The sequence below is a fragment of the Stylophora pistillata genome, chromosome 9 (genome assembly GCF_964205215.1).
Source record: "Stylophora pistillata chromosome 9, jaStyPist1.2, whole genome shotgun sequence".
NCBI classification, from domain to species: domain Eukaryota; kingdom Metazoa; phylum Cnidaria; class Anthozoa; order Scleractinia; family Pocilloporidae; genus Stylophora; species Stylophora pistillata.
This window is the reverse complement of record NC_142527.1, coordinates 26,534,673-26,547,051: the sequence shown is the minus strand read 5'-3', so window position 1 is coordinate 26,547,051 and position 12,379 is coordinate 26,534,673. Positions and strand designations below refer to the sequence as shown.

The 12,379-nt window shown below is 38.7% G+C and overlaps 1 protein-coding gene, 1 long non-coding RNA gene and 1 other non-coding gene across 3 annotated transcripts; 2 read left to right on the top strand and 1 right to left on the bottom strand.

Moving 5' to 3' along the window:
- Positions 1 to 5,286: 5,286 nt before the first annotated feature.
- Positions 5,287 to 7,143, top strand: LOC148724077 (uncharacterized). Its single transcript, XR_015992014.1, has 3 exons — positions 5,287 to 5,543; positions 6,357 to 6,427; positions 6,872 to 7,143. It is a non-coding gene; the product is annotated as an uncharacterized LOC148724077 (long non-coding RNA).
- Positions 7,144 to 7,288: 145 nt separating this feature from the next.
- On the bottom strand, positions 7,289 to 7,361 carry Trnas-aga (transfer RNA serine (anticodon AGA)). The gene has a single exon. It is a non-coding gene; the product is annotated as a tRNA-Ser (tRNA).
- Positions 7,362 to 11,279: 3,918 nt separating this feature from the next.
- LOC148724075 (uncharacterized) lies at positions 11,280 to 12,322 on the top strand. Its single transcript, XM_088734275.1, has one exon. The coding sequence runs from the start codon at positions 11,345 to 11,347 to the stop codon at positions 12,203 to 12,205; it is 861 nt and encodes a 286-aa protein (XP_088590401.1). The 5' UTR covers positions 11,280 to 11,344; the 3' UTR covers positions 12,206 to 12,322.
- The last annotated feature ends 57 nt before the right edge of the window (positions 12,323 to 12,379 follow it).

The window sequence follows — 12,379 nt, the reverse complement described above, 5'->3', positions numbered from 1 at the left end:
TGACAACTGAAAAAGTCTTGGTATAATCGTAATGTCTAAGCGTAGGCCATGTTTTTTTGTGAACACCTGGGTTTGGTTCACTATGCGTCTTTAATTGATTCCGTTATAGTTAAGCTTTGACATTTTGTAAAATTAGCTGCGAACTGAATATTGCTTTGAACATTGCAGCAGGTCAAGTTTAGCGATATCGTCTTGTTTTCCTTTTTTTTTGATTTTTTGTTTTCGTTTTTTAAGGAGCTAAATGTACGTAGAGGAAAGAGACTTGCTTTTATGCAAAATCAATACTTTGGCTTTAAGCTTTTTTTCCAGTTTGAGTAACGCTTTATTATCGATATCATCAGTAATGTTAACTTACTTCTGTAAAGTTTCCATATATAGTCCCTGAGGAAACTGCTCATGATGTACCGTGCAATCACTGTGGGAGGCATTTTTAATAAAATGGTGCGTATTCAGAAAGTAGTTTGGTCTAAAAATTGTTTACCTTTCTCAATAAGAGTTTGATGAGCTTGATTTCTATTTTCCTTTTAAAAGGCTTTTTCCTTTCTTCTTTTTACATTCTATACTTACAAGAAGAGGTTAAGTCATTAGAAATATTCTTTGCATTCGTAGTCTGTCTGTTACAGACTCCAGTTCATTTCCCTCCGAATGAAGGGGCGACCCCACACCGTTTTTTAAGTATAGATCTAAATTTCTTCGAATCAGTTGTCAGTCACAGATGGCTTGTTTCGCCGCTGAGCTCTTACAAGGACAGATGTTCTTCAGGTCACTCGTACGAAGCATGTTCTCTCTCAGTCCTACGGGTTGTCAGTCTTGTCTGAGAAGGAAAGGAATGCATGTAGAACTCACAATAGTACAAGAGACAAATTTTGAATTAAGACGCTATTGACACGCTTGAGGTCTTTAAGGCAGAAACTTCCGCTGTAGCTTTTGTTATCGGCGTAAAGCCCAATATAGCGCTTAAGCCGCTCTGTTTGTGTCGTCGAACCTGACCAATAGTATAGTTTCATCACCATATATGTCTCTTGCTCATGGCGCTTATTATCAATCGATTCTCGAGACTATTTCCGATTGGGGCCGTAAGGTAGAGCACAAGCCAGCAATAAGTAAATATACGTGGAAATGGAAATATTTTCACAAAGACCGGATATCGTGATTTTTAATGTACTGGTTGACCTATAGGATGTCTTTACAATGCTGGTAAATGTTTTGGCCGATTTGGCGGTGAATTCATGTTGACTTCACACTAATCAGTCCCGACCCCCTGAACTGATGGCGATTCGAATGTAAATTCTTAGAAGGTGATGTTTTTTCTTTTGACAGTATTTCCTTGAGTTGAAACGCAAGATATACTGGAGATATGTCGACCTCGTTGATTTCGTCATTCATTGTTAAAGGAAGTGGCGTAGCAGAGAGGCTTGTTATTTTGGCTAGGTAAGGGACTTCTCTTACAATACGTTCCTTGAAAGTTTGGAAATCGTACTCCAAAAGCTCCTCCTCCCCTATGAAAAAAGCAGTGATACGCCTGGAAGAATATTAGTGACAGATGACCTTCATTTGCACTAGAGACATATTTGCACGCGCGTCAAGTGTTCAGCACAAATCTGAAAGGATGACTTTAATTTTGTCAAACCTGCACACCATGTTCAATCCAGAGGAATACAGCAGGCGTCTTTCTGTATTTAAGGTTAGCCTTATTACTTTTACTTTTGATGGATCCAAAAGTATATCAATCCTCCGTGGGATATAGTGTCTATTCATTGGAACGTGTATTATTCTGCAAATGAATTATCACATATGAATAATTATAACAGATTCTGTACTCGAAATTTTGTTAATTCGCATCTTTTGCGATAATGCCTCAGGAATGGCAATTAAAGAAGTAACAAATTGTATTTTCATAGTGGTAGAACTATCAGTAATGATACAAAATGATGTAACTTACGAGATGAAGAATATCTTAAGGCTTTATTTCTCTAAAATTTTTAGTTTAATATTCCTCGATCACTTCTCCCAATTGCGCATCACGAGGTGCCAGCTGCTTGCTCAAAAAAGTACTTGAATGTTCATTAAGTTGATTTCCGACAGAAAATCGAGTGATATTTGATGTTTCAAACTAAATTTCTTCCTATAGGGAAATTATAATGATGCATATTTACTCTAAGCGCACCATTAATTGGTCATCATTAAATTTTTACTTTTCAATTATCCAAAAGTCATAGGAAAGAGTTGTGGCAACAATGTGACTTTTGAGTATCTGCACTATATCACAACAAGTTGCAGATAAATAGCATAAAAAGGATTGCCAATTATCATGTCCTTTTTGCTAATGATGCCATGACACCTTCTGGCTGTTGTACACTAGAGCTGAATTCTTCCAATACACCACCTAATCGTGACTGGTAAGAAAGCAGAATACACATCTCATAGGTTAGAAAAGGAAAGAGAATTAAGTGGATAATTTGATTTGAATTTGCAAAGTCACAAATTCATCTAGAGAAAATGCATGTATGTGCATTAATTTGCAGATTAACAACATTAAAAATGATGCATATCCAAAACTATTTAACAAGTTCCAGTTGTTTGAAGACTGGATAATACTATCCACTGCCAGGATAAATTTCTATCTGGTGTGACTAAGTACAGTGTGTTTAAGTTACCACTTACATGCCAGCAGAGATACTTTCTCCTTTTCTTTCAATTATAAAATTAATAAGTTTGTTTGTTTGACATTTTTTTAATGGTAATTATAATGATCATTTTCTTTTTAGGAGAAAAGATGGAAAGGTGTCAGCTGTGACGAATCAAAGAAAGGTGCAGCTATAATTGTTATTATTTTCGCATAAAATTATCAACTCATAAACTTCATTACACCCTTCTTAATCATAATCATATGGTAGACAGCTTCAGAAATTATAGGGTTAAAACAAATTAAACTCATTAGAATCTTGAGAAATGCTTATGAATATAGCTTATGGGTAAAGTGCAATTGTCTGTTTAACATGGGGTGTTACTAAAACTAAAACCCTCGAAAACGAACACAGCTAAGACCTAAAGACCCGTCAAACTTTTCGAGATTACAAATACGAAGACCCCCTAAAAATCGAATCTGTTGAAATATAAAGTCAAATTGTAACCAAAACAGGTCTAATCTGTCAAATTATCTCCTGTCCGATCCTTTCCACTGAGTTTTAGGTCAAATTTAATGGTAAATTTTGGGGTCTTCGTAATTTCGAAAACTAAGACCCCCACCAAACCATTCTTTAAAAATGTCTACAAAGTTGAATTACGACCGTGGACATTAAATTAAGAACCCACAGAAAGCTCATATTCGATCAATTAAGCAAAAACTCTGCTGTGCTTGCCATATGGGAAAGCGCTAACATTGATTTTATTTGCTTCCGAACAAAGGAGTTAATCACCGACACTGGAATTCGCGACTAGGTATTCCTTGCAACTCCCCAAGTTTTGTTTTCCAATTTGTCCTGGCCGCTACCAATCACTTCTTGCGTAAAAACTTACAAAACCTGTGAAGTGGAACTAGGGTGGCTACTGTTGCTTGCCGATATTATCCGTCGGCAAAACGTAGAACTAAGTAGATGTGACTGATTCTACCAGGGAAATTTTATTTTCTGGAGCTTGGACTTGTCAGGAGAGTTTCCTTGACAGCTGGATTACACCACATTTTGTAAAACCATTTGTGAAGACATCACATTTTTTCTTCACTTTTTTGTCACATTTCTTCACTTCATGATGTTACAGTAACACGGAAAATCTAACTGGATTTATTGTCGAAGAGGAGCTTTCTGTGGGCTCTTATTTAGTGTCCACGTGCAATCCACCAAAACCTAGTGTGTGTGCATAGGTTATTCAGCACTGTCACTGGTAACGCAATCTCGATCGCAGAGACACATAGAAAAACATCCATCTCCAATAGAAAGCCAATTATTTTTATGATTTAAAGGATAAACAACAAAATTGAAGATCAATTGGGGTGAGGCATATTTTCAGTGTACAATTATACGTAGGTAGTGTAGGGCTTTCACTGTCTTCATAAAACCACAATGCTGAAAATATATGTGTGCAAATTGTTAGGCTGGCTGGCTGGCTTTATTTATAGACGGTAGCACTTAATAGCTAGAAGCTAATGAACTTGTGGCCCAGTAAACCCACCCATCCCACCCCAGGGGAGGACATCCATCACACAGTAATCTCGTGCGTGGGAAATTAACATCTCCTACCCCCAACCCTGCAGGAGGCGGGACCTCCATTTATTCGTCCCTATCGGAGAAGACTAGAATATCTAACCATTTTTTGATGTTATAGAAAGGTAGCAAATTCTCCTCAATTATTTTAGAAGAAACGGATCGTCTAGCACGCGTACAATTGTAGTTTTTGGATGTTATATGGATTATAGTCTTTGAACAGTCATAATTCGACTTTGTAGACATTTTACAGACTGGTTTGTTTGAGGTCCTAGTTTTTGTAATTACAAAATCTAAGAGGGGTCTTAGTTTTTGAGATTACGAAAACTAAGATCCCTAAATTTAGCATTAAATTTGACCTAAAACTTGGTGGAAAGGATCGGACAGGAGACAATTTGACAGATTAGACCTGTTTTGGTTACAATTTGACTTTATATTTTGACAGGTTCAATTTTAGGGGGTCTTTAGTGTTTGTAATCTCGAAAACTAAGACGGGTCTTAGGTCTTTGTTTTCGAGGGTCTTAGTTTTCGTAACACCCGTTTAATATCCATGCACTGCTGCGTCTAAGTATTGTTAACAGACTTCTGTAACATTTCAAAAACAAAGTCTTGAAATAATACCGTCAATAATTATTTTTAGATTAAGGTTGCAATATGATATGTTGATCATTTAGCCAATGAATGACTAACTGGTGACATTGTTCCTTTTTGTTTGCTTCAGTCTATGCTTAAAAGCCTGTAAATGATGGATTTTTATAACAGCTGATACTGTACATTTTGTATTTAGATGCAGTAATCATTTGCACCATAAAAAAATTTTCATTTTATTATCATAATAGTACAGCATTGTTTATGTTGATTATACCTGTAATCATTATGGGGAAAGTGTTGAGATGGCCAATTACAATTTAATGTTAAATCAAGAGATGAAAATGACTTCATTCCTGCTGCTAAATAAATACTTTTTCCTAATGATAGCTCTCTCTTTTTTATGCCCTGCTGGATGGGAATAGTGTGGAAGCTAGCTGTTGGTGAGTTTTACACTTTGTTTTTTTTTTTTTCCAATGTGTGACTGAGAAGCTAAGGAGAAAATGAATGAAACAAATATTATTTTTCACTCTGGACGAGTCTTAAATTTGTGAGTGTTTCAAATTTAAGTTGTCTTTCATCTTGTTTATTCAGGGCCTTCACTGCAACTGAATGTGTAGAAAGCCAGTGGGCCATTCTTTATAATCACCAGAGTACAACAGACCTCAGTGTCAGGAACTGATTTCATGTTCTCGGTCAAAAGGATGTTCAGGTGGTAGTACCCTTCTAGCCCTTAATTGGTTACAAGCAGAGGTAAATGGTAACAATTAGGACTTTAACCCTAACATGAGTAATTTGCATATTCTCCATACCAATCTCTGTACATTTGCTATGATATTTACAAGGTGAATTTGTTTGACAATATTTAGTTAGTGATCATTTGCTATATTCTCACCACCATAATTCTTGATTCAATAGTGATACAGTAAGGAGACGTAAGATGCCAATCACTCTCAAAAGTAAAAGTAAACCCTAATTTGGGAAATACAGTAAGCTGACTATTTGGTTAGCACCGCGGGCCGCAATGTCCAAAGCTGGGTTATTAGATAACCTGCCTCCCGGTCAGCTCAATTGGTTAGAGTGCCGGATTGTGTTGTGCAGGAGGTCAAGGGTTCAAGCCCTGGCCGGACCAATACTCGTGGTCTAAAATAACTGAGGAGAATTCACTACCTTTTTATAACATCAAGGAATGGATAGATATTCTAGTCTTCTCGGACAAGGACGAATAAACCGTAGGCCCTGTCTCCTGCAGGGTTAGGGGTAGGAGACGTTAATTTCCCACACACCAGATCACTGTGTGGTGGATGTCCTCCCCTCGGGTGGGATGGGCAGGAAGGTGAGATCGTTACATGGACTGAAGTGGCTACCAGAGGTGCCTGATAATGCTGATATCCGATTTCAACCTTATCATTGTAACTAGACACGTTTGTTGTTTAGAGTGCTTAAAGAATTTGACTTTGACTTTGATAACCCAGGGTTAGTGTGAAATCTGATTTCAGATCTGAAAGCTATAAATATACTGTTACCTACATGTTTTATGCTATTTAACTATATCTTTCCTTTCAGAATTACACACTTGTTCCAGCTAAAGAATTCCCTTATGTGGATAAAGAAACAGCTTGTAAACGCAATCTTTTGTAAGTACTGTTGTTGCAGAAAACTCTTTTTAGATACACATAGGCTTATTAGTCTCCAATCATGAGCAAGGGAGAAAATCGAGTCTCACTAGGCTTGTGTCCAATTGTCCATCAGGTCCTGTCAGAGTCAGCTGGTAACAAAATTTTCCAACTCATGATTTATCCCTCAGGCCTTAAATGTGTTAAAGTGCCATATTGAAAAAAATAATCATCCAAAAATTAAGCTTGATTGTTATATCTTGGTTGCTTGACTATTCTTGGTTGATCAAGGAGAAGTTTTTCAAGTGGTAAAATCATGAAATGAAGGGAAATTTTGTCAAGAAAATTAGGTCTCCGGCGTAGTATTTCGTCCTAGATAATGTGTCAAGCATCAAGATGTTCAGACATCAAAACTCAATTTGTAATTAGTATCTGTTGATGCTCATTTTATGTTGGACTGAAAAGGGAGTGAGGATAAGATGCGGGTGTGAGGTGCAGATGTAAGTATACTGGTGTATATTATGTACAACCTTAATTTTTTTTTTTCAACAAATATCTTGCACTTTGAAAATCAGATCCAATATTTTGGATCTAAAGCAGAACCCGAGCTTCTCAGTATGTTGTTCTTATGCAGTATACACGTTTGGATGCTAGTGGGCTAAGCAAGATAGGGCGAAGATTCGTAACCTATCTGCATGACAGGACTGTTAACTATAATATTCTTCTTCTTCTTCTTATTATTATTATTATTATTATTATTAAACACAACGAATATATGAAATTCATATATCTGAGCTGCGGTTATAGAAACGTACTTGTGCACGATCCTCGCAGTAAAGAGCACTATTTAAGCAATAGTGAAAATCAGACCTGAAAAAATTCAAGCCTGTACAGGATTCGAACCCTTGACCTCTGCGATTCTAGTGCAGCGCTCTACCAATTGAGCTAACAGGCCAACTGGGAGCAGGTCATCAATTGGTAGAGCGCTGCACTAGTATCGCAGAGGTCAGTGGTTCGAATCCCGTACAGGCCTGAATTTTTTCAGGTCTGATTTCACTATTGCTTAAATAGTGCTCTTCACTGCATGGATCGTGCACAAATACGTTTCTATAACCGCACTTCAGATATATGAATTTCATATATTCAGTTCGTTGTCTTTGATTTAACATCTTACGGGTTTATCTCGGACTAATTTCATGACCTGCTCCCAGTCGGCCTGTTAGTAATTATTACTATTACTATTACTATTATTATTACTATTATTATTATTATTATTATTATTATTATTATTACAGGGTTCCTGCGCTCCATGAAAGTCCTTGAAAGTCCTTGAAAGTCCTTGAATGTAATTTTTTGTTTTCAAGGACCTGAAATCCCTTGAATTTAGTCTCGGCTGCTTGAAACTTTCTGAAAACTCCTTGAAAATAAGTGCAGATGAATCAAAGTCGAAGTTTACATTTGTTTTCGGTGTTGAAAGTGCAAGTTTCCGGCACAAATCGCGAAAACGAGTTTTCCTTTCAAATCCCGCGTCCGATTATGATGTTTCACACGTGATTTTATATATTTTGTACCTGATTGGTGCATTGAAAATAACCTTGGTTACCTAGTACATGATCACTCTGATGTGCATGCTTGAAGTCACGCTTGAAGTCACGCTCGTTGGAGTTTTTCGGCCGGTCCTGCACGCAATGCGTTTTATTTCTATTAGCTCTTGTTAAATGCAAAAGGTCCTTGAATTTGAGAGCCAAGGTCCTTGACAATGACCTAGAAAGTCCTTGAATTGGGTTCCTGAAAAAGTGCAAGAACCCTGTTATTAGTAGTAACTAGTAGTAGTAGTAGTAGTAGTAGTAGTAGTAGGTAGTAGTAGTAGTAGTAGTAGTAGTAGTAGTAGTAGCAGTAGCAGTGGCAGAAGTAGTAACTAGTAGTAGTAGCAGCAGCAGTAGCAGTAGCAGTAGCAGCAGCAGCAGCAGCAGTAGCAGCAACAGCAGCAGCAGCAGCAGCAGTAGCAGTAGCAGTAGCAGTAGCAGTAGACCCCAATTGCAGACCTCTCGCTGACTCGTATTGCTCAAGGACTAAGACTTAAAGAAAAGCTCAAACCGCAGCACTAATACTTAGGAATGGCTCGCAGGCTCGGAGGCTCGGAATAGCTGTTGCCATCTGTGCACCTTTAAGAGCTTAAGAGGCTATCCACCTAAGAACGGATAAGGCAAATTTCGGACCTTCGCCGATTTCCCTGATTTTTACTGTGAAAGTCGATACTTCTATCCCATGAGCAAATATTGCGTTTATTTTGAATCAGTCTGGTTTTTTCATTCTTTACGAGATCTTTTTCAAGGTGACCTCAAATGCACCCAGTTTCCCCCCCCCCCCCCCTCCACCTCCATTATTTAGCTACAAAAGTCGAACGCTGCTGAAGCCGTATTTTCAACTCTAACGAGCTTTCTATTTTATATGTCTCATGTGGTTGAAAGCTATTTTCTCTTATGTGGGACATGATCTAGAGTCAAATCTATTACAGCCTATAAGCACTTACACCTAATAAGTAAATTATGGAATAAACCTTTTGGGCACTCTTCATGGCGCGCCGCATAGAGCTTTGCAAATTTCACAAATATTCGCAATTTTGATCGAAATCAAAGATAACGCGATCCGACCAACAGGTAAATTTGGGATCTGAGAACTTGTTACAAATCATCAAATAAAACTGAAGAGCGGATTTTTATATTGAAAATACATATCATGCGATTTTTTCGCCGTTAAGTTGAAAACATTGGTGTTCTAAAGAGGAAAGACCTGTGTTTATAGTTAACAAATTATGCAAATTAGCGTTATTTAAAATTGTGTCCATAAAAATTTTTTTCTACGATGTTCTTAAACACAAAGAGCTGTCTCTTTTAACTGAAGAGCATATTATTCCACACTTCTAAGGCAAGGTATTTTTGGAGTTTATGGCCATTGTCATCTCCCATGAAGCGCTGATTAAGTAAAACAGCTGTGTTTGTTTTGCACGGTTATTGCCAACTAATTCAGTTATCATCAACCACAGAGAAGTGGACGTCGAAGATCTTATCGGTAATATTTCCTTAACCACTCTTCAGTAGCAAGAGATGTTTTTTTTTCCGGCAAGACGCAACAGAGCTCGTTTTCCTAACAGCTTCTTTTATCCTCTGCCGGATTATTTTTCCCTTCTTCGAAACTTTGTTTACTTCGTAGTAATTCAATTAAAATTCGTCGGGATCTACACCAGTTCTCACGTACATTTACTGACTTAACTGCTTAAGCATTCATGCTGTAGTGTTTCTTTATCGGACAGATGTCTGCTGAACCCTTAAATTGTTCTCTTTACGAAATAGTACAGACTCCGTGTGGGTCTAGTAGGGAAGAAACGAAGCACGTTTTGCTCTCCGACTGCAACGCAGATATATCCGCCTATTTTGTTAGCTGCCACTTATCCAAATGCAGCGCTGTTACGGAAGCCGAGCTAATCATGGCAAGAACGGGAATACAACATTTGTCGCGAAATCAACTCGCTGGTATGACAATCTGCCCGAGGCACCGACACTCACTAGGAAGATTCTGGAGGGGTCCAAGATCCTGCCAATACCCCGCCCACACCGGGAAAACTACATGTGTGTCGGGCAGTCACGTTGTAAACTTCCAAATGGCCGACCAAGTTAAACTTATATTTGGCGTAATCGCTGCTGTTGGATCACGTAAGTACCATAAGCCTTAACTTGTGGTTCGCTAGTTCTATTTTCCAGCCCTGCACTCCTACAAGTCTACCCTTACTATGCACTACTCCTAAAAGTTTCTGTTATTGTTGCTCACATTTCAACTTTCCCGTAGCTCATACTAAACTGTGAATAAATTTCTTCCTTTTTCTAAATATTTTTGGTCTTCTTTGTTTTCCTTTTGTTTTTGTTTTCTTTTTGTTTTTTGTTTTCTTTTTGTTTTTGTTTTATTTTTTTGTTTTTTGTTTTTGTTTTTTTTTTTTTATACTGGCCTGCGTAACTGGCAACTTAGTGAGCGGCAATATTCTGAAGCGGTGGATCGGATGTGTAAATTTCTTCCCATTCCCCTCGGGTCAACGCACCTTACCGCTCAAGAATACTCTTCCTTTAAACACATACACAAGGACGTCAGCTGGTCAGGCCTGTAATATTATACATTACGATCGCCAGTTATTAATCGTTTGCACTAATCTCTAAATGTCTGCACCACTTGCCGGAAGAAGCATGCTGAACGATTGTTGAGTTTAAGATGGCGGGGTTCTGCCGAAGGTTCACAAGATCAAGAGGGAGCAGTTTCTGAAAGGTTTGCTGGATCTATTTATTGTCCCTTAAGAGTCCGTACTTTTCTCACTTTGTATTAAGCTTGCGCATGCCACATCAACCTTGTACACTAGGCAAGGAACTCAGAAAAATAATGTGTTAGTAGCTGTGGAATAAACTTAATATGAAAACAACACTGCTGGATAAAAGATGAAACCTTTCTTTTTTTTCGCAAATTAACCCCTAAATATGCTATACCATTTTACTGATTCTTTCAATAAAAAGAGGCATTAAAGCTGATAAAGCATGTTCAGAAATGCTCGTTTACCTTTCCCATTGTTAGTGAGACTGTCTTATCTCTCAGACCAACCAGATCGGATGCGAGAGCTACAATACAAGCACTTTCAGCCGAAATGGAGACCAATCCATTCCGTCATTTTCTCACTCCAAAGCCTTGCTCTAGTCCCGGCTGGGGTATAAGGAGTGCTCAAGCAACCTCTCTTCAGAGCACCGACACAGAGATTCTAAGCACTGACAACGCAGCGGTGGACAAAATTGCCAGCAATATTACTTGAACGCGACTACCACTAACTTCACAACTGGACTCATGGGATGAAAGCACTGCAGCACAACGACAATACTGCATCCACAAGCGGCTGAAGACTGGATGCTGATCTGCGATGTGATAGCCCCAAACGACGGTAAGCGGCGTTTTCATGCCTTGGTATCTCCAGGTGAAGAAAAGAATGATAAAGTAGTAGCCGATGACGTGCTGAAAGCTTTGATGACCGCTTACAAGAATGCTGAAGCCAAAAGCACCAAAACGCAAATTCTAAGCCTTTATGCCTCTAAGTATTCGACTAGCACGTTAAAGAAACTTCACTCACCATGCGATAAGTTGTCAACTCGTCAGATACAAAGAGCGCGGTGTCATGCAAAAACAATAGGTCCTGGAAGAGTGCCTAAGAAGAAAAAACATCATCGTGTGCGCATTGATATGAGTAAAGTGGACCATTTTATCGAGTTCATTAATCGTCCATATTTTTACCAGGACGTCTCTTACGGAACTAGGTCGCTGCAGTTGGACAGTGGTGACACCGTTGAGATGCCGAACGTGGTGCGTACAGTGACGCGCTCTACAATGATTAGCCAGTACATGCAATTCTGTCAAGAGTTTGAACCTCTAGGTCGCTCCACTTTATTCAAGACTCTTGAAGTCAGAGAAGCCTCACAGAGAAAGTCATTGCAAGGCCTCGACAACACTGCTGCTGATGGTTCAGCTGGCTTCCATAAAATTGAAATGATAGTCCAAGACTTAGAGAAAGGGGGAATGAAAAGGCAATGGGGCGCTGAAGTCAAAGAAGGGCTGAAGAAAGCAAAACGCTACTTGAAGACTGATTTTCGCGTTCATTGCCATCCAGAGGAGGCTGTATGTCCTGATCATTGCCGTAAGCTCGCTCTTGGTGATGAACAAGATCTAGACTTCCAGCAAAATTGTTCCCACCAACACACAGAAAACTGTAAGTAGTGTCAAAATCTGCGAAATGTCCTTGATGAAGTCGAAGACAAAATTCGAGGACCGTCCTGGAGACCTTACAGCAGCGAGCAACGAGATGATCTCCTCTATGACTTCAAGCTGGAAAAAACCGACATTTTGCTGTGGAAGGCTCACACTGTTCGCTCCATAAACCAGGAAGCAGCA

Excerpts from the sequence above, each read along its gene's own strand:
- LOC148724075 (XM_088734275.1), top strand. The coding sequence starts at position 11,345 with ATGCTGATCTGCGATGTGATAGCCCCAAACGACGGTAAGCGGCGTTTT.